The 24572-nt window shown below is 40.0% G+C and overlaps 1 protein-coding gene across 2 annotated transcripts in view; it reads left to right on the top strand.

Moving 5' to 3' along the window:
• The window catches only part of PI4K2A (phosphatidylinositol 4-kinase type 2 alpha), a 135685-nt gene that overhangs the window by 59268 nt on the left and 51845 nt on the right, over positions 1-24572 (top strand). Inside the window, exons 2-4 of one of the 2 annotated variants that reach the window (XM_053692569.1) lie at positions 1801-2001; positions 2723-2854; positions 20234-20387. In XM_053692569.1, coding sequence (XP_053548544.1) covers positions 1801-2001; positions 2723-2854; positions 20234-20387 — 487 coding nt within the window. Of the gene's footprint in view, positions 1-1797; positions 2002-2722; positions 2855-20233; positions 20388-24572 lie in introns of both variants that reach the window. The other variant, XM_053692568.1, reaches the window with a different exon arrangement.

Here is a 24572-nt window from a genome sequence, read left to right as displayed (position 1 = left end):
AACTGTTACAGGGATGTCTGAGGGACTTGTCAAAACAGCCACAACAACAAGCCAGAAACACTATTAAACAAAACAATCAGCCAACAGGGCTAAAGCTGAATGGCGATCAAAACAATACCACCCCACACCAGAGTGAGTTATATTGTGCCTCTATTTCAGGGGGTCAGTTCGTTAACACAAATGAATAAGTTGACCCTTTGTGGCTTTGCTTATACCACCCATCAGCCGATGCCCCTTTTCCAATGCACGTCCCATGAATTGTCCTCCACGTGGGGGCTAGGATTGTAAGCAACTGCAAACACCTCCGTTGCCGATGTGTTGAACATCCGGATTGCCAGTATTCTTTCTTGATCTCTGAACTGATACGTAGCCACATAGGAGCTCAGGAAAACTTGTCTTGTAGTGACAGCGGCCGAATGATTTCTGCATGCTTGGACCTTGTATCTTGCTACTGTGATCCAATACCACTGTGACAATTATTGTAACTGCTCCAGGGCGACTAGTCCCACAGACGTGCCATCCTCACTGCATGCACAGTGATCCTGTCGATCTCCATATGTAATGGTGTGGGCAAGTTGGGAGCTGTGGGGTTTTTCTGCCTCTATTACAGGAAAAGAGGCGTTGTGTGCAGTCTTCTCTACTAAATTTAGGTTTAGATCCATGTCCACAGCTGAGGTGGACGCCTGCATAGACGCATAAGGGTTCGGTAAATACTTCTTTGAATCCATAAGTAGTTCCGTGGCAGATTCTGACCGGTCCGGGCAGGAGAGAGTTGCTCTGGTATCCGATATTCCTGCCGCTGGTCTGTTCTGTGGTGGAGCAGGGGTCTTAAGGCAACCAACTGTTCCCCATAAGTGGCGTGTAGTATTGTTAGCCATACTTTTTAAGGTAGGGGCATGTCTGTTGGAAATGGGCTCCCTAAGTCGGAGAGGCCGTTCCTTCATCTTTGCTATTTCGCATAGCTCAGTACAGGATGATAAGAGTCTGGTGAGCTTAGGCAGGAAAGTGGCCTTTAATTCAGCAAGAATGTCTTTGTCGCAGCCTGATTTTTTGGTGATGTGCCTTTCCATTTCTTGAGGTTGATGAGTTGAAATGGAGCTAAGCACAATGTGGCGGTAAGAAACACGCCAAAATGCCAAATGGCCTAGTAAAGTGCCTTCCGGGGAAGAAGAGATGAAAGTGCTTCTATCTGCTTGAGATTCCCGGACAGCTTATCTGTCAAGGGAGATGCAGATGGCATAGGACGATGGCAGTATAGCAGAGATTAGAAGAAGATTTCTTCAGAGCTACACAAGCTTGCAGCCATCTTCTAGAGCCGCCCACCGGAAGTCCGTCGATTGTCTATCTTTTTAAACCATAAAAAATCTGCAGTAGACTGTCCCTTTTAAAGGTGTCATAGGCACAGAATTGCTGGAACCTAAAGGGAACTATACAATTAGAAACTAATTGCATAATTTAACATAAATTGATTTTAATGATAATTTACATTTACAAACATATTAGTTTTATAATTGGCTTAAATTTTAGCTGGGTGGTCAGTTAAATCAGCCAGGTAGTGTGCCTATTAATTAGGTCTTGGGGAAAACACTTGGCTAGGTAGGCAAACAGCTGTGCCTTGAATGCCGAATAAAAGAAAGGTTTGCATAGAAGATGGAATGCTCCTCTTTAGCCTAACAACAAAACACAAGAAAAGAACTGTGTATATTTATTGTTTTTTTGGGTGGGTTTTCCTAATAGAAATCAACAAGCTCTTAAGAGATTATATTGGATAGTAAATATAACCTTGTTTTCTATTAGCAGGAAATCATTGCTGTTTTCAAGCCTAAAACGGAAGAACCGTATGGACAACTTAACCCTAAATGGACAAAGTGGTTACAGAAACTATGTTGTCCATGTTGTTTTGGAAGAGACTGTCTTGTTCTTAATCAGGGATACCTCTCGGAAGCTGGAGCCAGTTTAGTAGACCAAAAATTAGAACTGAACATTGTTCCCCGTACAAAGGTATTTGATTATGATTCCTTTTACATGTTTGTTTTTTTTCTTTTTGGTCCCTTTACTAAATAATACACAATCTCTTAATATCTTAAATATGTTTTTAATTTGTAAAATAAATATGCAAAATTAATATTTTTTTAATACAAACACTTTCCATGAATAGGTATTACCCACTTGCTTAGTTTTAGTAAATGAATTGAGCAGAGTTACATCTTATCTTCCCAGGGAATGTTTGTGGTTTCTACCCTGATGCAGTGGCATTATAAATGTATGGGACTAGAACTTCCTAAAGTCCCTTTGATGAGCATGACTTGTCACTTCATATTCAGTTGGTGCAGGTTGTTGACAATATGTAATGTCACTTAGTATATAAGACAGGAGTGTGTGCAGCCCCTTTAAAACAAGGAAGAATTGATTTGATTTTAAGGAACAGTTAACACGTTTCAAAAACTGTATAAAAAGAAATAAACATGTAAAGGATTAAACATGGATACAAACTCACACACCAGTGTACTTCCATGATGAATACGTGCCTGTCAGCCAATCAAGTGCTGCATATCTATGATTCTTCCAATCACAGGTCACACAAGTATCATGTTGCAGTTAAACACATAATTGAGGGAAATTTATATTACAAAATCTACTCTAACTATATAGAATTTATGTTCAGGTTGAGCATATTTGGCTTCCATATATTCAGACTTTGTTTTATTTTTCCGTCTTTCAGGTTGTATATCTTTCTAGTGAAACATTTAACTATAGCGCCATTGACAGGGTAAAATCAAGAGGAAAGCGCCTAGCTTTGGAGAAAGTGCCAAAAGTAGGACAGAGATTTAATCGGATTGGATTGCCTCCTAAGGTAAGGTATGGCGATCTCTAAGTAATGTGTATATACTTGTTCACCGAATATTCTGAATGTTGAGAGAGGGAAATTTCTCTTGTTAAGTGTATCCAGTCCACGGATCATCCATTACTTATGGAATATATTCTCCTTCCCAACAGGAAGTTGCAAGAGTCCACCCACAGCAAAGCTGCTATATAGCTCCTCCCCTAACTGCCATATTCAGTCATTCTCTTGCAAGCCTCAACATAGATAGGAGGTTGTGAGAGTCTGTGGTGATTTATACTTAGTTTATTCTTCAATCAAAAGTTTGTTATTTTTAAATGGCACCGGAGTGTGCTGTTTTTCTCAGGCAGTATTTGGAAGAAGAATCTGCCTGCGTTTTTCTATGATCTTAGCAGACGTAACTAAGATCCATTTGCTGTTCTCACACATTCTGAGGAGTGAGGTACTTCAGAGGGGGAATGGCGTGCAGGTTTTCCTGCAGAAAAGGTATGTGCAGTAAAATATTTTTCTAGGAATGGAATTGACTAAGAAAATACTGCTGATACCGAAGTAATGTAAGTAAAGCCTTAAATGCAGCGATAGAGACTGGTATCAGGCTTATTAATAGAGATACATACTCTTATAAAAATGTGTTTTAAAACGTTTGCTGGCATGTTTAATCGTTTTTTAACGTACATTGGTGATAACACTGTAATGTTGGTATAGCCTTAAATGCAGTAAAAGCGACTGGTATCAGGCTTATTAATAGAGATACATACTCTTGTAAAAATGTGTTTTAAAACGTTTGCTGGCATGTTTAATCGTTTTTTAACATATGCTTGGTGATAAAACTTATTGGGGCCTAAGTTTTTTCCACATGGCTGGCTTAAATTTTGCATAGAAACAGTTAACTGAAGCTTCCCACTGTTGTAATATGAGTGGGAGGGGCCTAATTTAGCGCTTTTTTGCGCAGTTAAAATTACAAAATGAATCATCCAGATTCCCTCAGCAGTCCCATGAATACTACAGGACATTTCTAAAGGGCTAAAAAGACTTCCAAAATCGTTTATAGGGAAGGTAATCCACAGCTCTGCTGTGGCAGTTTTGTTGTGTTTGTTTTTAAAAACGTCTATGTCGTTTTTTTGATCTGTTTTTTGCATTAAGGGGTTAATCATCCATTGGCAAGTGGGTGCAATGCTCTGTTACCTTATTACATGTACTGTAAAAAATTTGTTTGTTTTACTGCCTTTTTTCACTGTTTTTCAAATTTTGACAAAATTTGTTTCTCTTAAAGGCACAGTAACGTTTGATATATTTGCTTGTTAACTTGATTTAAAGTGTTTTCCAAGCTTACTAGTCTCATTATTAGTCTGTTTTAACATGTCTGACATAGAGGAAGCTCTGTGTTCATTATGTTTTAAAGCCATGGTGGAACCCCATCTTAGAATGTGTACCAGATGTACTGATTTCATGTTAAACAATAAAAATCATTTTTTGTCTTTAAAAACATTATCACCAGTGGATTCTGTCTTGGGGGTAGTTATACCGACTAACTCTCCCCACGTGTCAGACCTTTTGACTCCCGCTTTAGGGACTCACGCTCAAATGGCGCCAAGTACATCAAGGGCACCCATATCGTTTATTTTACCAGGGGATTCTGTCGAGGGGAAAGTTATGCCGACTAACTCTCCCCACGTGTCAGACCTTTTGACTCCCGCTTCAGGGACTCACGCTCAAATGGCGCCAAGTACATCAAGGGCGCCCATAGCGTTTATTTTACAAGACATGGCAAAGGTGGTGAATAATACTCTGGCAGCAGTATTAGTCAGACTACCTGAAATTAAAGGAAAGCAGATAGCTTTGGGGGTAGATACAGAGCATACAGACGCTTTAAGAACCATGTATGATACTACCTCACAATATGCTTAGTCTGTGGGTGATTTTTTTGACTCAGGGAAGATGATTTAACCCGATTCTGATATTTCTACATTTAAAATTTATGCTTGAGAACCTCCACTTGTCGCTCAGGGAGGCTTTGGCTGCTCTGAATGAATGTGTACAATCGCAGGGCCAGAGAAATTGTGTAGACTGGATAAATAATATGCAGTGCCGGTGTGTACTGATGTTTTTCCAATACCTAAAGAGGTTTACTAAAATTTTTTTAATAAGGAATGTGATAGACCAGGTGTGCCGTTCTCTTCCCCTCCTATTTTTTAGAAGAATGTTTTCTAATAGTTACCGCCACACGGGACTTCTGGCAGACAGTTCCTAAGGTGGAGAGAAGAGTTTCTACTCTAGCTAAGCGTACCACTACCTCTGGCGAGGACAGTTGTGCTTTTTAGATCCAATGGATAAAAAATGTTTATTCAACAGGGTTTTTATCCTGCAGCCCCTTGCATACATTGCTTCTGTCACTGCTGCTGCGGCGTTCTGGATTGAGTCTCTTGATGAGGCTTTACAGCTAGCGACTCCATTGTATGAATATATTTGACAAGCTTATGCTAGCCAATTCCTTTGTTTTCTGATGCCTTTGTTCATTTGACTAGACTAACGGCTAAGAATTCTGTTTTTTACTATACTGGCGCGCAGAGCGCTATGGCTTATATCATAGTCAGCTGTTGTGACTTTAATAAATAAGCTATTTAACTTCCCTTCAAGGGGCAGACCCTATCGGGCCTGGTTTGAAGGAGATTATTGCTTATATCACTGGAGGAAAAGGTCATGCCCTTCCTCAGGATAGGTCCAAATCAAGGGCCAAAAAAGGTCTAATTTCCGTGCTTTTTAAAACTTCAGGGCAGGTGTGGCATCCACTTCCTCTAAGGCAAAACAAGAGGGAATTTTTGCTCAGTCCAAGGCGGTCTGGAGACAATCGGACCTGGAACAAAGATAAGCAGGCCAAGGAGCCTGCTGCTACCTCTAAGGCAGCATGAAGGAACGGACCCCTATCCGGTAACGGATCCTATAGGGGGCAGACTTTCATTCTTCGCCCAGACGTGGGCAAGAGATGCCCAGGATCCCTAGGCATTGGAATTTATATCCCAGAGATATCTTCTGGATTTCAAAGATTCCCCCCCCCCCCAAAAAAGGGGAGATTTCGCCTTTCACAATTATCTGCAAACGAGATCCATCCAGTTCCAAGAGAGGAACAGGGACAGAGTTTTTACTCAAATCTGTTTGTGGTTCCCAAGGAGAGGGAACCTTCAGACCTATTTTGGATCTAAAGATCTTAAACAAATTCCTCAGAATTCCGTCATTTAAGATGGAAACTATTCGTACCATCTTAACTATGATCCAGGAGAGTCAATAGAGGACTACAATGGATTTGAAGGATGCTTATCCTCACATTGTGATGCATAAAGATCACCATCGTTTTTCAGGTTTGCCTTTCTAGACAGGCATTACCAGTTTGTAGCTCTTTCCTTTGGGATATCTACAGCCCCAAGAATCTTTATGGAGGTTCTGGGGTCGCTTTGGCGGTCCTTAGGCCGCGGGGCATAGAAGTGGCCCCTTATTTAGACGACATCCTGATACAGGCGTCAAACATCCAAATTGCCAAGTCTCATATGGACGTAGTACTGGCATTTCTGAGATCACATGGGTGGAAAGTGAACAAGGATAGAGTTCTCTATCCCCAATCTCAAGGGTTTCCCTCCTAGGGACTCTGATAGATTCTGTAGAAATGAAAATTTACCTGACGGAGTCCAGGTTGTCAAAGTTTCTAAATTTCTGCCGTGTTTTTCATCCCATCCGCGCCCTTCGGTGGCTCAGTACATGAATGAAATCGGCTTAATGGTAGCGGCAAGGGACATAGTACCGTTTGCACGTCTACATTTCAGACCACTGCAACTATGCATGCTCAGTCAGAGGAACGGGGATTACACAGATTTGTCCCCCTGTTTAACCTGGACCAAGAGACCAGAGATTCTCTTCTCTGGTGACTATGTCGGGTCCATCTGTCCAAGGGTATGACCTTCCGCAGGTCAGATGGGACAATTGTTACAATAGATGCCAGCCTTTTAGGTTGGGATGCAGTCTGGAACTCCCTGAAGGTTCAGGGATAGTGGACTTAGGAGGAGACCCTCCTTCTAATAAATATTCTGGAACTGGGAGTGATATTCCATGCTCTTCAGACTTGGCCTCAGTTAGCAACTCTGAGGTACATCATACTCAGTCGGACAATATACACGACTGTGGCTTACATCAGCCATCAATGGGGAACAGAAGTTCCCTAGCGATGTTAGAAGTCTTACAATAATTCACTGGACAGAGACTCACTCTTGTCTATCAGCTATCCATATCCCAGGTGTTGAGAACTGGGAGGTGGATTTTCTAAGTCGTCAGACTTTTCTTCCGGGGGAGTGGGATTTCCTCCGGAGGTCAAGACCAAGCAGGAGAGGGCTTTGGTGTTTTTGACAGCGCCTGCGTAGCCACGCAGGACCTGGTATGCAGATCTGGTGGACATGTCATCCTTTCCATCACGGTCTCTGCTTCTGAGACAGGTCCCTCTACCTCAGGGTCCTTTCAACCTTCTAAATAGAATCAATCTGAGATGGACTGCCTGGAGACTGAATGCTTGATGTTATCAAAGCATGGCTTCTCCGAGTCAGCCATTGATACCTTAATACAGACATGAAAGCCTGTCTCTAGGAAAATTGAACATAGATATGGTGTAAATATCTGATTGTTATGAATCCAAGGGTTACTCATGGAGTAAAGTCTGGATTCCCAGGATATTATCTTTTCTCCAAGATGTTTTGGAGAAAAGGGTTGTCAGCTAATTCCTTAAAAGGGACAGATTTTTACTCTGTCTATTTTTTTGCACAAGCGTCTGGCAGGTATTCTAGACGTTCAGGCATTTGGTCAGGCTTTGGTTAGATCCAAGCCTGTGTTTAAAACTGTTGCTCCACCATGGAGCTTAAACCTGGTTCTTAAGGTTCTTCAAGAAGTTCCGTTTGAACCTTTTTTGTTCCATAGATATCAATCTTTATCTTGGAAAGTTCCTTTTCGGTAGCTATTTCCTCGACTCGTAGAGTCTCCAAGTTATCTGTGTTACAATGTGATTCTCCTTATCTGGTCCTTCGTACAGATAAAGTAGTCCTGCGTACCAACCTGGGTTTTTTCCTAAGGTGGTATCTAACAAGAACATCACTCAAAAGATAGTTGTTCCATGCTTGTATCCTAATCCTTCCTCAAAGAAGGAACGTCTATTACAAAATATTGGACGTGGTTTGTGCTTTAAAGTTTTACTTACAAGCTACTACAGTTTTCATCAAACGTTCACCTTGTTTGTTGTCTATTCTGGACAGAGGAGAGGTCAAAAGACTTCGGCAGCCTCTCTGTCTTTTTGGTTAAAAAGCATAATTCATTTAGCTTATGAGACTGCTGGACAGCAGCCTCCTGAAGGGATTACAGCTCATTCTACTAGAGCTGTGGTTTTCACTTGGGCCTTTTTTAAATGTGGCTTCTGTTGAACAGATTTACAAGACGGAGTCTTGGTCTGCGCTTCATACTTTTTCAAATTTAACAAATTTGATACCTTGCTTCTTCGGAAGCTATTTATGGGAGAAAGGGTTTCTTACAGGCAGTGGTAACTTCCGTTTAAGTACCTGCCTTGTCCCTCCCATCATCCGTGTACTTTAGCTTTGGTATTGGTATTCCATAAGTAATGGATGATCCGTGGACTGGATACACTTAACAAGAGAAAACATAATTTATGCTTACCTGATAAATTTATTTCTCTTGTAGTGTATCCACTCCACGGCCCGCCCTGTCACTTTAAGGCAGGTAATTTTTTCATTTGAACTACAGTCACCACTGCACCCTATGGTTTTTTCCTTTCTCTACATGTTTTCGGTCGAATTACTGAATATGGCAGTTAGGGGAGGAGCTATATAGCAGCTTTGCTGTGGGTGGACTCTTGCAACTTCCTGTTGGGAAGGAGAATATATTCCATAAGTAATGGATGATCCGTGGACTGGATACACTACAAGAGAAATAAATTTATCAGGTAAGCATAAATTATGTTTTTATTAAAAACAAGATTAAGGATGAGATTTTGATATGTCGTATATTTGCACTACTATTTACTAAACTCTTTAAAGGGACATGCAACCCATTTTTTTCTTCCATGATTCAGATAAAGCATACAATTTAAAACGACTTTCCAATTTAATTTAATTATCAATTTTCTTCATTCTCTTGGTATCCTTTGAATGAGCAGCAATGCACTACTGGGAGCTAGCTGAAACACCTGGTGAGCCAATGACTAGAGGTATATATTTGCAGCCACCAATTTAGCAGCTAGTTCCCAGAAGTGCATTGCTGCTTTTTCAACAAAGGATACCAAGAGAACAAAGCAAATTGTATAATGGGAGTAAACAGGAAAGTAGTTTAAAATGACATGCTCTATCTTGCACATGAAAGTTTAATTTTTACTTTACTGTCCCTTTAACTTCTTTAAATTCAAGTCTCTTGCAATGTTGGCTTGGTGTGGAGTTTTTTTTAGACTTTTATTAATGTCAAGCTGTATGTCAATAAAAATGTTTAATATCCATAAACAATGAATATAAATATTCTTCAATAAAGCTAATTCGCTTTGTAAAATATTTTGCTTCAGAATAGTCTGTGCTTTGGTATCACTTTAGGGAGAGTAGAGCTTTAAATATTTATTCCTCAGATTCTGAAATGGGAAAAAGACACCTGGCCTTTAGCACCTAAACTGTTCTCTACAAAATAGGTCTGAATATACTTTACTTTCTAATGGTAGTGAGAGTCCACGAAATCCTATTCTTAAAAGTGGGAATTCAACACCTGGCCACCAGGAGGAAGCAAAGACACTCCTACCAAAGCATTCAAGTATCCTTCCCTCCCAGTAATTCTTTGCCTCATCTAAGAGGATTGCATTCAACCGCTTAAGACTGCTAACTCCTTCATTTTTGATGTTGCTATTTATATAGTCCACATCATTGCCGCAAACATAGGACTAGCTGTTCTAGCAAGAAGGGCTCTTTGGCTGAAATCCTGGTCAGCTAATATTTTTTCTAAGTCTAGACTACTGTTCAAGGGAACGTTATTATTTGGGCCGAGTTTGAATTCCATTATTTCCACTGTGACCAGTGTAAAGGGGACTTTCCTTCATCAGGACAAAAAAAGACTAAGCAGAAGGGCAGACCTATGGGTCACTTTAGTTTCTTTTGTCAAAATAAGTTGCAGAGGAATTCCTCATCTACCAAAACGAAATCCCCAAGGGGCATAAAGAATCCAAATCCAGTGTGGAATAAGGCCAAACAGCCCAAGAAATCTTCCTCTGATAATAAATCGGCATGAAAGGGTGGCTCCTGAGCCTGTTTCAGAAGACCTCGGCCCAGTACAGGACCCCTTGGTGATGGACTTTTTTCCCAGGGTTACAGGAAAGGTTTTTGGTCTCGGCCTCCCAGAGGCAGATTTCTGTTGTCCCAAGTTTTTAAGAATCCAGAAAACAGCAGCTTTCTTTCATGTAATTAACAAGAGTCCATGAGCTAGTGACGTATGGGATATACATTCCTACCAGGAGGGGCAAAGTTTCCCAAACCTTAAAATGCCTATAAATACACCCCTCACCACACCCACAAATCAGTTTTACAAACTTTGCCTCCAAGGGAGGTGGTGAAGTAAGTTTGTGCTAGATTCTACGTTGATATGCGCTCCGCAGCAAGTTGGAGCCCGGTTTTCCTCTCAGCGTGCAGTGAATGTCAGAGGGATGTGAGGAGAGTATTGCCTATTGAATGCAGTGATCTCCTTCTACGGGGTCTATTTCATAAGGTTCTCTGTTATCGGTCGTAGAGATTCATCTCTTACCTCCCTTTTCAGATCGACGATATACTCTTATATTTACCATTTCCTCTACTGATTCTCGTTTCAGTACTGGTTTGGCTTTCTACAAACATGTAGATGAGTGTCCTGGGGTAAGCAAGTCTTATTTTCTGTGACACTCTAAGCTATGGTTGGGCACTTTATTTATAAAGTTCTAAATATATGTATTCAAACATTTATTTGCCTTGACTCAGAATGTTCAACTTTCCTTATTTCCAGACAGTCAGTTTCATATTTGGGATTATGCTTTAATTATCATATTTTTCTTACCTCAAAAATTTGACTTTTTCCCTGTGGGCTGTTAGGCTCGCGGGGGCTGAAAATGCTTCATTTTATTGCGTCATTTTTGGCGCGGACTTTTTTGGCGCAAAAATTCATTTCGTTTCCGGCGTCATACGTGTCGCCGGAAGTTGCGTCATTTTTTTGACGTTATTTTGCGCCAAAAATGTCGGCGTTCCGGATGTGGCGTCATTTTTGGCGCCAAAAGCATTTAGGCGCCAAATAATGTGGGCGTCTTATTTTGCGCCAAAAAATATGGGCGTCGTTTTTGTCTCCATATTATTTCAGTCTCATTTTTCATTTGCTTCTGGTTGCTAGAAGCTTGATGTTTGGCATTTTTTTCCCATTCCTGAAACTGTCTTATAAGGAATTTGATCTATTTTGCTTTATATGTTGTTTTTTCTCTTACATATTGCAAGATGTCTCACGTTGCATCTGAGCCAGAAGATACTACAGGAAAACCTCTGCCTGCTGGATCTACCAAAGCTAAGTGTATCTGCTGTAAACTTTTGGTAGCTATTCCTCCAGCTGTTGTTTGTATTAAATGTCATGACAAACTTGTTAATGCAGATAATATTTCCTTTAGTGATGTACCATTGCCTGTTGCAGTTCCCTCAACATCTAAGGTGCAGAATGTTCCTGATAACATAAGAGATTTTGTTTCTGAATCCATAAAGAAGGCTTTGTCTGTTATTTCTCCTTCTAGTAAACGTAAAAAGTCTTTTAAATCTTCTCTCTCTACAGATGAATTTTTAAATGAACACCATCATTCTGATTCTTTGGACTCTTCTGGTTCAGAGGATTCTGTCTCAGAGATTGATGCTGATAAATCTTCATATTTATTTAAGATGGAATTTATTCGCTCTTTACTTAAAGAAGTACTAATTGCTTTAGAAATAGAGGATTCTAGTCCTCTTGATACTAATTCTATACGTTTGGATAAGGTTTTTAAAGCTCCTGCGGTTATTCCAGAAGTCTTTCCTGTTCCTAATGCTATTTCTGCAGTAATTGCTAAGGAATGGGATAGATTGGGTAATTCATTTACTCCTTCTAAACGTTTTAAGCAATTATATCCTGTTCCGCCTGACAGATTAGAATTTTGGGACAAAATCCCTAAAGTTGATGGGGCTATTTCTACCCTTGCTAAACGTACTACCATTCCTACATCAGATGGTACCTCGTTTAAGGATCCTTTAGATAGAAAAATTGAATCTTTTCTAAGAAAAGCTTATCTATGTTCAGGTAATCTTCTTAGACCTGCTATATCATTGGCTGATGTTGCTGCAGCTTCAACTTTTTGGTTGGAAACTCTAGCGCAACAAGTAACAAATCGTGATTCTCATGATATTATTATTCTTCTCCAGCATGCTAATAATTTCATCTGTGATGCCATTTTTGATATTATTAGAGTTGATGTTAGATTTATGTCTCTGGCTATCTTAGCCAGAAGAGCTTTATGGCTTAAGACTTGGAATGCTGATATGGCTTCTAAATCAACTCTACTTTCCATTTCTTTCCAGGGAAACAAATTATTTGGTTCTCAGTTGGATTCTATTATTTCAACTGTTACTGGTGGGAAAGGAACTTTTTTACCACAGGATAAAAAGTCTAAAGGTAAAAACAGGGCTAACAATCGTTTTCGTTCCTTTCGTTTCAACAAAGAACAAAAGCCTGATCCTTCGTCCTCAGGAGCAGTTTCAGTTTGGAAACCATCTCCAGTCTGGAATAAATCCAAGCCTGCTAGAAAGGCAAAGCCTGCTTCTAAGTTCACATGAAGGTACGGCCCTCATTCCAGTTCAGCTGGTAGGGGGCAGGTTACGTTTTTTCAAAGAAATTTGGATCAGTTCTGTTCACAATCTTTGGATTCAGAACATTGTTTCAGAAGGGTACAGAATTGGTTTCAAGATGAGACCTCCTGCAAAGAGATTTTTTCTTTCCCATGTCCCAGTAAATCCAGTGAAAGCTCAAGCATTTCTGAATTGTGTTTCAGATCTAGAGTTGGCTGGAGTAATTATGCCAGTTCCAGTTCCGGAACAGGGGATGGGGTTTTATTCAAATCTCTTCATTGTACCAAAGAAGGAGAATTCCTTCAGACCAGTTCTGGATCTAAAATTATTGAATCGTTATGTAAGGATACCAACGTTCAAGATGGTAACTGTAAGGACTATATTGCCTTTTGTTCAGCAAGGGAATTATATGTCCACAATAGATTTACAGGATGCATATCTGCATATTCCGATTCATCCAGATCATTATCAGTTCCTGAGATTCTCTTTTCTAGACAAGCATTACCAATTTGTGGCTCTACCGTTTGGCCTTGCTACAGCTCCAAGAATTTTCACAAAGATTCTCGGTGCCCTTCTGTCTGTAATCAGAGAACAGGGTATTGTGGTATTTCCTTATTTGGACGATATCTTGGTACTTGCTCCGTCTTTACATTTAGCAGAGTCTCATACGAATCGACTTGTGTTGTTTCTTCAAGATCATGGTTGGAGGATCAATTTACCAAAAAGTTCTTTGATTCCTCAAACAAGGGTAACCTTTCTGGGTTTCCAGATAGATTCAGTGTCCATGACTTTGTCTTTAACAGACAAGAGACGTCTAAAATTGATTACAGCCTGTCGAAACCTTCAGTCTCAATCATTCCCTTCGGTAGCCTTATGCATGGAAATTCTAGGTCTTATGACTGCTGCATCGGACGCGATCCCCTTTGCTCGTTTTCACATGCGACCTCTTCAGCTCTGTATGCTGAACCAATGGTGCAGGGATTACACGAAGATATATCAATTAATATCTTTAAAACCGATTGTTCGGCACTCTCTAACGTGGTGGACAGATCACCATCGTTTAATTCAGGGGGCTTCTTTTGTTCTTCCGACCTGGACTGTAATTTCAACAGATGCAAGTCTCACAGGTTGGGGAGCTGTGTGGGGATCTCTGACGGCACAAGGAGTTTGGGAATCTCAGGAGGTGAGATTACCGATCAATATCTTGGAACTCCGTGCAGTTTTCAGAGCTCTTCAGTTTTGGCCTCTTCTGTAGAGAGAATCGTTCATTTGTTTTCAGACAGACAATGTCACAACTGTGGCATACATCAATCATCAAGGAGGGACTCACAGTCCTCTGGCTATGAAAGAAGTATCTCGAATTTTGGTTTGGGCGGAATCCAGCTCCTGTCTAATCTCTGCGGTTCATATCCCAGGTGTAGACAATTGGGAAGCGGATTATCTCAGTCGCCAAACGTTGCATCCGGGCGAATGGTCTCTTCACCCAGAGGTATTTCTTCAGATTGTTCAAATGTGGGGGCTCCCAGAGATAGATCTGATGGCCTCTCATCTAAACAAGAAACTTCCCAGGTATCTGTCCAGATCCCGGGATCCTCAGGCGGAGGCAGTGGATGCATTATCACTTCCTTGGAAGTATCATCCTGCCTATATCTTTCCGCCTCTAGTTCTTCTTCCAAGAGTAATCTCCAAGATTCTGAGGGAATGCTCGTTTGTTCTGCTAATAGCTCCGGCATGGCCTCACAGGTTTTGGTATGCGGATCTTGTCCGGATGGCATCTTGCCAACCATGGACTCTTCCGTTAAGACCAGACCTTCTGTCTCAAGGTCCTTTTTTCCATCCGGATCTGAAATCCTTAAATTTAAAGGTATGGAGATTGAACGCTTGATTCTTGGTCATAGAGGTTTCTCTGACTCCGTGATTAATACTATGTTACAGGCTCGTAAATCTGTATCTCGAGAGATATATTATAGAGTCTGGAAGACTTATATTTCTTGGTGTCTTTCTCATCATTTTTCTTGGCATTCTTTTAGAATACCGAGAATTTTACAGTTTCTTCAGGATGGTTTAGATAAGGGTTTGTCCGCGAGTTCTTTGAAAGGACAAATCTCTGCTCTTTCTGTTCTTTTTCACAGAAAGATTGCTATTCTTCCTGATATTCTTTGTTTTGTTCAAGCTTTGGTTCGTATAAAACCTGTCATTAAGTCAATTTCTCCTCCATGGAGTTTGAATTTGGTTTTGGGAGCTCTTCAAGCTCCTCCGTTTGAACCTATGCATTCATTGGACATTAAATTACTTTCTTGGAAAGTTTTGTTCCTTTTGGCCATCTCTTCTGCTAGAAGAGTTTCTGAATTATCTGCTCTTTCGTGTGAGTCTCCTTTTCTGATTTTTCATCAGGATAAGGCGGTGTTGCGAACTTCTTTTGAATTTTTACCTAAAGTTGTGAATTCCAACAACATTAGTAGAGAAATTGTGGTTCCTTCATTATGTCCTAATCCTAAGAATTCTAAGGAGAAATCATTGCATTCTTTGGATGTTGTTAGAGCTTTGAAATATTATGTTGAAGCTACGAAATCTTTCCGTAAGACTTCTAGTCTATTTGTTATCTTTTCCGGTTCTAGGAAAGGCCAGAAAGCTTCTGCCATTTCTTTGGCATCTTGGTTGAAATCTTTAATTCATCTTGCCTATGCTGAGTCGGGTAAAATTCCGCCTCAAAGAATTACAGCTCATTCTACTAGGTCAGTTTCTACTTCCTGGGCGTTTAGGAATGAAGCTTCGGTTGACCAGATCTGCAAAGCAGCAACTTGGTCCTCTTTGCATACTTTTACTAAATTCTACCATTTTGATGTATTTTCTTCTTCTGAAGCAGTTTTTGGTAGAAAAGTTCTTCAGGCAGCGGTTTCAGTTTGAATCTTCTGCTTATGTTTTTTGTTAAACTTTATTTGGGTGTGGATTATTTTCAGCAGGAATTGGCTGTCTTTATTTTATCCCTCCCTCTCTAGTGACTCTTGTGTGGAAAGATCCACATCTTGGGTAGTCATTATCCCATACGTCACTAGCTCATGGACTCTTGTTAATTACATGAAAGAAAACATAATTTATGTAAGAACTTACCTGATAAATTCATTTCTTTCATATTAACAAGAGTCCATGAGGCCCACCCTTTTTTGTGGTGGTTATGATTTTTTTGTATAAAGCACAATTATTCCAATTACTTATTTTATATGCTTCGCACTTTTTTTTTTTCTTATCACCCCACTTCTTGGCTATTCGTTAAACTGATTTGTGGGTGTGGTGAGGGGTGTATTTATAGGCATTTTAAGGTTTGGGAAACTTTGCCCCTCCTGGTAGGAATGTATATCCCATACGTCACTAGCTCATGGACTCTTGTTAATATGAAAGAAATGAATTTATCAGGTAAGTTCTTACATAAATTATGTTTTTTTCAAAATTAAATTTTCATGAGTCAGATAGGGCATGCAATAATAAAGAACTTTCCAATTTACATTTATCATCAGATTTGCTTTATTCTCTTGGTATTCTTTGTTAAAAGCTAAACCTAGATAGGCTCAGGTTTCTGTTGTCCCAAGTTTCAAAGAGTCCATAAAAGAGAGCAGCTTTTTTCCAATGTATTTCAGACCTTCAACACATGGGAGTTATAGTTCCAGTTCCTTCAGATGAAAAGGGTTTTTATTCAAACCTAATTGTAGTTCCAAAGAAAGAGGGAACATTTCTTCAAAATGATGACATTCAGATCCATCCATTCTCCCGCTTGTACTCCAGGGACAGTTTATGACAAAGGTGGATTTGAAGGATTTGTATCTCCACATCCCTATCTATCAAGATCACCATCAGTTTCTCAGATTCACATTCCTGGACAAGCATTTCTAGTTTATGACCCTTCCCTTTGGTTTGGCTATCGCTCCAAGAGTTTTCACAAAGGCCTTGGGAGCTCTGTTAGCAGTTGTCAGACTGCAGGGTGTTGCTGTGACTCTGTATCTGAACAATATCTTGGTTCAAGCGCTAGCTTTTCAGTTAGCGGTCATGGAGAAGTTACTCTCGTATCTTTGGAGTCATGGCTGGAAAATAAATCTGGAAAAGAGTTCTCTTATTTCTCGAATAAGAGTAAGCTTCCTGGGAGTGATCAGAGACTCAGTAGCTATGAGGATCTTTCTTACAGAACAGTGCAAGATCAAACTCCAGACAACCTGTCGTCAGTTGCATAAGCCTGTCACCATACATATTTATCATAATCTTTGGAAGGTTTACCTGTTGTGGTGTGCGGAACAAACGTGGTTTGACCTGGCACAAGGTTTGAGTTCTGTGTATTCTTCAGTTTATTCAGGAAGGACTTGATAAGGGTCTCTCATCCAGTTCTATTAATGACCAAATATTGGCCCTATATGTTCTGTTACTTAAAAAGTGGGCACGGTTGCCTGATGTTTAGTCCTTTTGTTCAGGCTTTGGTTAGAATCAGGCCAGTTTTCAAATCAATCGCTCCACCAGGAGTCTAAATTTTGTTCTGAGGGTTCTACAGTACGTTCCGTTTGAACCAATGTATTCCTTAGATATTAAGTTGCTTTCTTGGAAAATTCTCTTTTTGCTTGGGATTTCTTCTGCCCATATGGTTTCTAAATTGTCAGCTCTTCAATGTGATCCTCCTTATTTGGTGTTTCATCAAAATAAGGCAGTTTTGAGAACTCAGCCTGCCTAAGGTAGTTTCGTATTTTAACATCAATCAGGAAATTGTGGTTCCATTCTGTGTGTTCTAATCCCTTTTCCTCAAAGGAACAGTTGTTGCATAATTTGAGGGATGGTTCTGACGAAGTGGGGAGGAGTCCCATGAAACACGTTAGGCCACGTCCACATTGGAGGACGCCCGCATTCCACGAGACAAAGCATTCCAGCAGGCTTTTCGGACACTTTTACTCTGTAGTAGAGAAAGGATAGTGGAGGGTCATCTTCTTCTAGTGACTGTTCATTAAATGCAGGGGGACAGAGTTTTGTCTGATTACAGTTGATATATCCAACAGATGTACCTTGTTCATACCTCATACATGTTTGAGGTCGCAAAGTGTGAGTTTTTTCATCCGATTTTAACTGTAAAAGTTTTTTTATTATACTACACTCAGATCTGACAGGGTTTTTTTTGCTCCTGTTCTCTTCTATCTGTTCTGTTGCATTATTTGGATGTGGTTAAGGCATTAAAGTTTTACCTTCATGCGACTAAAGATTTTCAACATTCTAGAAGTAAGTCTATCTGCTCTATTTTCAGGTAAGCGCAGGGGTCATAGGCCACTACTACTTGTTTGTCTTCTTTGCTGAGGAATCTCCTCCACATGGCTTATGTAGAAGCAGGTCATCAGCCTCTGGCTCACATTACTGCTCATTCTACGCATTTAGTATCTACATCTTGGGCCTTCAGACATGAGACTTCAGTAGAACAGATCTGTAAAGTGGCCACTTCGTCTCCTTTACATACTTTTACCAAATGTTATTGGTTTGATGTGTTTGCCTCTTCTGAGGCATCTTTTGGGAGGAAAGTTCTTCAGGCGGTAGTGTCAAGTACCTAATGTAACTGCCTTGCCCTTTGTTTCTTTATCCTGCCCTTCTTTTGGTGGACTCCTCTGCTTGTATATTGTTTCCCACTTGTAAGAATAGGATTTTGTGGACTCGCTACCATTAGAAAGAAATACAAATGTATTCTTACCTGATAAAGTATTTTCTTCTTGGTAGTGAGAGTTTATTGTGAATGGGCAGCAGTTCCAATTTTGTACCTCTTACCCCTTTTATCTAATTTACTTACCCTATCCTTGGATATGAACTACTGGGAGGGAAGGGAAAGTGGGAGGGATACTTTAATACTTTGGTAGGGGTTTCTTTGCCTCCTCCTGGTGGCCAGGTGTTGAATTCCCACTTGTAGGAATAGGATTTTGTGGACTCTCAATACCAAGAAAGAAAATAATTTATCATCTAAGAAAAAAAATGTTTTTATTGTAAACATTAAAACATATTTCAGTTGTATATGTGTAATTTTATATATCGCATCCGTTTCTTGCTTTGCCCTGAAAAGTTATCGAGCTGGTGTTTGTTCCTGAGAGAGCGCTTCTTTTTCTGTATGTATTTAGTCTCCCTAAGGTGAAACCAGCCATGGAATCCTTGCCTAATGTGCTTAGAAGAATATGGCTGCACCTCACAGACGAAGCCCAATGATGGCCAAAACGATAGTTTGGGGTTGCCATGTTCCTTGTTCAAAGAGGGATTGTCTGGTATTTTGGGGATGGGCTGACCTTGTTTGGCAGGATCAGAATGATATACTTCAAGAAAGTTCTTCTCTGTGAAAAGCATTATTGGGCTAAAAGAAGCCGCTCCCAGGTGGTAAATCTCAATAGAATAAGCTAACAAGTTTATTGAGCTGGTGTTCGTTCCTGAGAAAGCACTTCTCTCTGTATGTATTTAGTAGTTTACTGTAATGTATTTGAAATGCGGACCGTTTCTACTTGCAGTGGTGTTTATGAATGGCAGAACATGGGAGATAGGATTACCTTTTGAAATAAACATTTATCTAGGTCTAAAACGGATATTCACTTAATGTTTTCACTCTAAAATGTTGTTTGTTTTTTAATAATTATTCATGTTGCCCACTTGTCTTATAATATAGTTTTTTTTTTTTTCCTGCTGCCTCCCGAAAGGCTGTGTTTGGTTTTGAACCCATTACCCTGTGACCATGCAAGAATCTATGCAGTGATTGCTTGATCTGTGCAAGAGTTTGTTTTATATCTGTACCTAATTGGCCCCAGCAAAATATATACGATAAACATACTGGCGGCTTTTCAAGGGATATGTCCCTGGACTGCAAATCCACTTAGCTTTAGCTAACAAAAATGCAGTTTTAAAAAGTTTGTGAAACATTTAGGCCTAGATTACAAGTCAAGCACAAAAATGACTGCTATCAACCCTGTAATTACTGCAACCTTCAATGCAACCCCCTTAACTGCTAGACACCCGCATTGGCAGAAATAATCCCCCTGCCATCAATGCCGTAATTGCCAGACCCCCTCATAGGTTAACCCCCAGCTATTAACCTCCTAACACATTTAGGGAAAAAAATCTCTCTATTTACCATTCATAGTCTTCTGCCAGCATCCAAAATCTTGATTTAGTGCAGCTCGATATTGACACTTTCTGCCACTTTTCAGGAATGTTAGTTTTGTTACATAGCTGTTCATGCCATTTTATTTTATTCCTAGAAGCTGATTTTTTTTCAAATCATCCAATATTTATAGTCATTGATCTTATTGATTTGATTTAAAAATTCAAATCAGCTGATAGAAATAGCTTGCAACCAATTGGCTGGCCAAATAAACCAATTGGAATTTTCATTAATCTGATTGATTTAATATTTTAAAATAAAGCGATACTGAAAGTATGAAAAAAAAAAAAGTTTATAACTATACAATCTTATACAGTATACGTCTAACCCTCTCTTTAATATTAGGTTGGCTCCTTCCAGCTGTTTGTTAAAGGCTATAAAGATGCTGACTTCTGGTTACGGAGATTTGAGGCAGAACCTCTTCCTGAGAACACCAACCGGCAGCTTCAGTTGCAGTTTGAGAGATTAGTGGTTTTAGATTACATCATCAGAAACACAGGTACAGAAAATGCTTTTTAGACATGTCCCTCCTAGAGTATAACATGTTATTTGTATTATTTATGTGAGGCATTCTCCAGTGACTGTCTGTGTCTTGTTCAGGATCCGATTGGCAGTACTCCTGCTGACAAATATTTTTTGTGCGTTTTAATTCCTTTTTAGGGGGGGTCAAAGATGGTTACATTTGAGCATTTGTGCAATAAAGAATACTTAGGGGTCGATTTATCAAGCTGCGGCAGACAGGGGCGCACATACGTGTCCCTGTCTGCCGCAGCTCGCTTCTGGCAGGCTGAATTCCGCTGCGAGAATTCAGCATTGCACAGGAGCGCTATTTTGTGTTTGCAACTAATCCCGTCCGTGCACAGCCAATCACATGCGGGCATGGAGCTGTCAATTTTCCCGGTCAGATGAGGTGGCGAAACGTTAGGGAAGCAGCGGTCTGATGACCGCTGCTTGTTAAATATGGACTGCAGGTTCTCCTGTGCAGTCGAAGGGCTGCGAAGAGTTTGATAAATCAACCCCTTAGATTGTGTTATTACATTATTAAGTCCCTTTCAAAGAGACATGAAACACATTTTTTTTTCTTTCATGTTTTAAACCTTTTCTAATTTACTTCTTTTATCAAATTTTCTTCATTCTCTTTTCTTTCCTATGGCATGGAGAGTCCACGATTTCATTCCAGTTACTAGTGGGAATTCAACTTCTGGCTAGCAGGAGAAGGCAAAGAGCACCCCAGACTTGTTAAGTGTCACTTCCCTTACCCATAATCCCCAGTCATTCTCTTTGCCTCTGTCAAGGGAGGATGTGCGAAGATGGTGTCTGAAGATATTTAATCATTTAATGGGTACTTTTCCCTGCAAGCAAGGATTGGGGTTATGCTGTGTCCATGCCAATCTCTTTAGTAAGGGTAATGGTGGCTTTTAGCAGTTAGAAGGCGGCGAGGTGGTCCTTGCTTAACTTCTAACATTAATGCTACGCCTTGTGTCGAAAACCATGGTTGGTTACTCTGTTTTTTCTTTTTCTACAGGTCCCTGACAGAAGTTGGTGATTCTGTCACACCTAAGAAACTTTCATGCCCTGCAACTGAAGCTCCAAAGGTAAGTGCTTATCCCCTTCTAGGAGAGAAGGCCTTAGCACTTTAGGCTTAATTCCCCTTATTAATGTTGGAGTCTGGAGACAGTAAAATCTGTTCAGGGTTGGGATTTTTGGAAGGGCAACAGGTACAGGGCTCTACAGAGTGTGTAATACAACCTTAGTCTTCATTGGAGGGAGACAGGGATTTTTTACTACCTTTAGGGTTAATGAACCTAAGAGTGGGTTCAATCGCTTCCCTTATTTCACTCTTAGGGTCCCTGTACTATCGCTCTTGCAGACTTTTTATGCTGCATCATTCTAGATGCCGGCAGCCTCAACAGCAGCTTAAAGACTTGGGTTTCCTCAGGTCTGGGTCTATCCTGTTTTACGCGGTACAATGGTATGGCTGTTTCTTTTTATTCCAGCGAGGGGCATCTAAACTAGCATTGCAGTTTCACGTTAAATCGCAATTTGACCGCAAAGATTTATTCAGTAAGCGGCTGTGAGAGGTCCTGTAGTTCTTACCTTTCACTCTGGGGTTACGCTATGGGACCTGAACCATTGTAGAGTTCCTACTACTTACTATTTTGGCATGAGTTTATATGGCGGTTTCAGGTGGAGAGGCTGAAGACGCCCCGCAGCAATCTGGCTACTCGCCATTTCTTTGGGAGTTTTTTTTAGACTGGTAGCGGTTCTATTCTTTACTTCTGCAATTATTAGAGGGTCCCCTTCATAGCCTATGTGTACACTAGTAGGCCGAGGGTGTTTTTGTCGGAGCGGCAAAAAGTTGGTATGCTCCTATGTATTTACAGTTTTTATTTGATATTGAGACTGAAACCGGTTGCGGGTGGTTAATGTTCCCGCCACAGGTTTGTTTGGCTGTTTTTTTGTTTTTTGCTGACTCCATTGTTGGATATGAAGTGTTTCCTAGCTCATATCGTTTTGTGCACTTCTATTTATTTCATTTTGCATGACTGCTTTATACAGTTCATTTTATGTTTGCCAGGCGATATATTACACTGCTGAGGAATGCTTTCCGCTGTGGAGTAGCTAATTGGAGTGTGAATGTAGTATTCTAAATGCAAGAGTTTAGGACTAAATAGGTCGCTTGATTTGGCCGTCTCTTAAGTTGACTTTTAAATTTCAATTTTATTGTGTATAAAAGTCTTATAGGTCTCTATAAGAAAAATGGGATCAGCTTGTCCTCATTTTTATTTCTCTGTATTTTTAATGCTTTTTGATTATGAATCTCTTGGTAGTGTCTGCCATCTAGAGGCAATTTTTGGTATATGATCTATCCCATTTTTAATATTTAATGTGTTTTATCTGCATTCTATCTCTTCAGGATTTATTTACACATGTACTATGTGTTTATCATGCTGATGGTAGCATGAAAACTCTTAGCCTACTAGTGCCCATCAATTGTAATTTAAGTTCATTTTAACTTATCATTTGTACATAATGGTTTACCCTGTATGGTACAGGGACTCTATGTATTAATCTATCTCCTATGAGGAAAATGTTAATATTCCGATTTATGTATGGGGACTTATTTTTCATGTGTGTTTTTTTCATACTATATTTATTTCTATATTTTTATATAAACCTATAATATTATTCGACAATTATTTTCATGTATCATACTCAGTTTTCTTTTTTTTTTTTTTTTTGTGGGATTAATTTAATCTCCAGTTAGGCTGTGTTAGCGCAGTAGGTAGTGCATCAGTCTCATAATCTGAAGGTTGTGAGTTCAGGCCTCTCGCGAGGCATTTGCTCTTTCAAAAGACGATTTTAGTTTTTCCTATGTTCCTATTAAATAAAAAAAAGTACACTAAGAGACAGAGCAGCAGGCTGAGATAGTTTTAGCAGCTGAAGTTTCAGAATTGTTTCTGGACATTGCTGTGACAGTTCCCCGTCCTCAAGGGTGAGCGACTTTAGCCTTTAATAATAATCTCCTTCTTGGAGATATTTGCTTTTGTCTCTTGAATTTGAATCTATTGCATTTTTTTCCTTTATTATTCCTGGTCTGGCTGATTTGGAGGCAGCCTTGGTGGAACAAGGACTTGTAGCCTAGTGGTTAGCTTGTGGCTTACAACTCAAGGGTTGTTGATTTGAATCCAGCCACTGGAGCTGGATATCCCTTTTTAAGGTATTCTCAGATATAACGTATAGGATTCAAATCTGATCCTCTCTGAGGCAGATTTCTCCTATCTAGTTTATTTTCAATCTAGTTTAATTAAAGGGGCTTTCTTAATATGTGTAAAGATTTTCACTTCTCTTGGAGTGATTGTTCCTGTTCCTCTGGCGGCAGGGTCCTCCGGTGATACAGGAATAGAGAGACTGGCTAGGAACCAGGATAGCCAAGCAAAACAAGTGTTCATGCACTTCAGTTTAACGGGATAGTGTATATCTCTGTACCTTCAAATACACCCTGGAGTATAACACATTCAATATACAGTGCGGTTTAGGGAAATAAATACGGACTTACTCGGAGCTGAATCTTCAGTGTGTACCGCCACTGATATGCTTCTTCTCTGTTCCTCCGCTCGTCCGATTCTCACTACTTCCGGGTTGAGAGGTCAGTATGAATCCGTCCTGTGATAGCAGAACCCTGTGGGTAAGTCCAAGTAATATCCACAGAAATAACAAAATCCCAGACCGGCTCCTCTTAAAAACAGCTTTATTCCATATGTTTAAAACAAAACAGCAAGTCGCTGACAGCACATAAAATATTAACAGCTCAACCTTTCACTGCCACACACCTACAGGTTAAGATTCTGATACAGACATATGAAGTCGGCTCCCCTTCACATCTTACGCGTTTCGGGAACACCCTTATTCATAGATCATCATCATCATCATCATCTATGAATAAGGGTGTTCCCGAAACGCGTAAGATGTGAAGGGGAGCCAACTTCTGTATCATAATCTTAACCTGTAGGTGCTGTGGCAGTGAAAGGTTGAGCTGTTAATATTTTATGTGCTGTCAGCGACTTGCTGTTTTGTTTTAACTATATGGAATAAAGCTGTTTTCTCTTGTAAAGGTGTATCCAGTCCACGGGTTCATCCATTACTTGTGGGATATTCTCCTTCCCAACAGGAAGTTGCAAGA

The sequence above is a fragment of the Bombina bombina genome, chromosome 9 (assembly GCF_027579735.1).
Source record: "Bombina bombina isolate aBomBom1 chromosome 9, aBomBom1.pri, whole genome shotgun sequence".
NCBI lineage: Eukaryota > Metazoa > Chordata > Amphibia > Anura > Bombinatoridae > Bombina > Bombina bombina.
The sequence above is the reverse complement of the archived record's forward strand: the minus strand, read 5'-3'. Positions and strand labels throughout refer to the sequence as shown.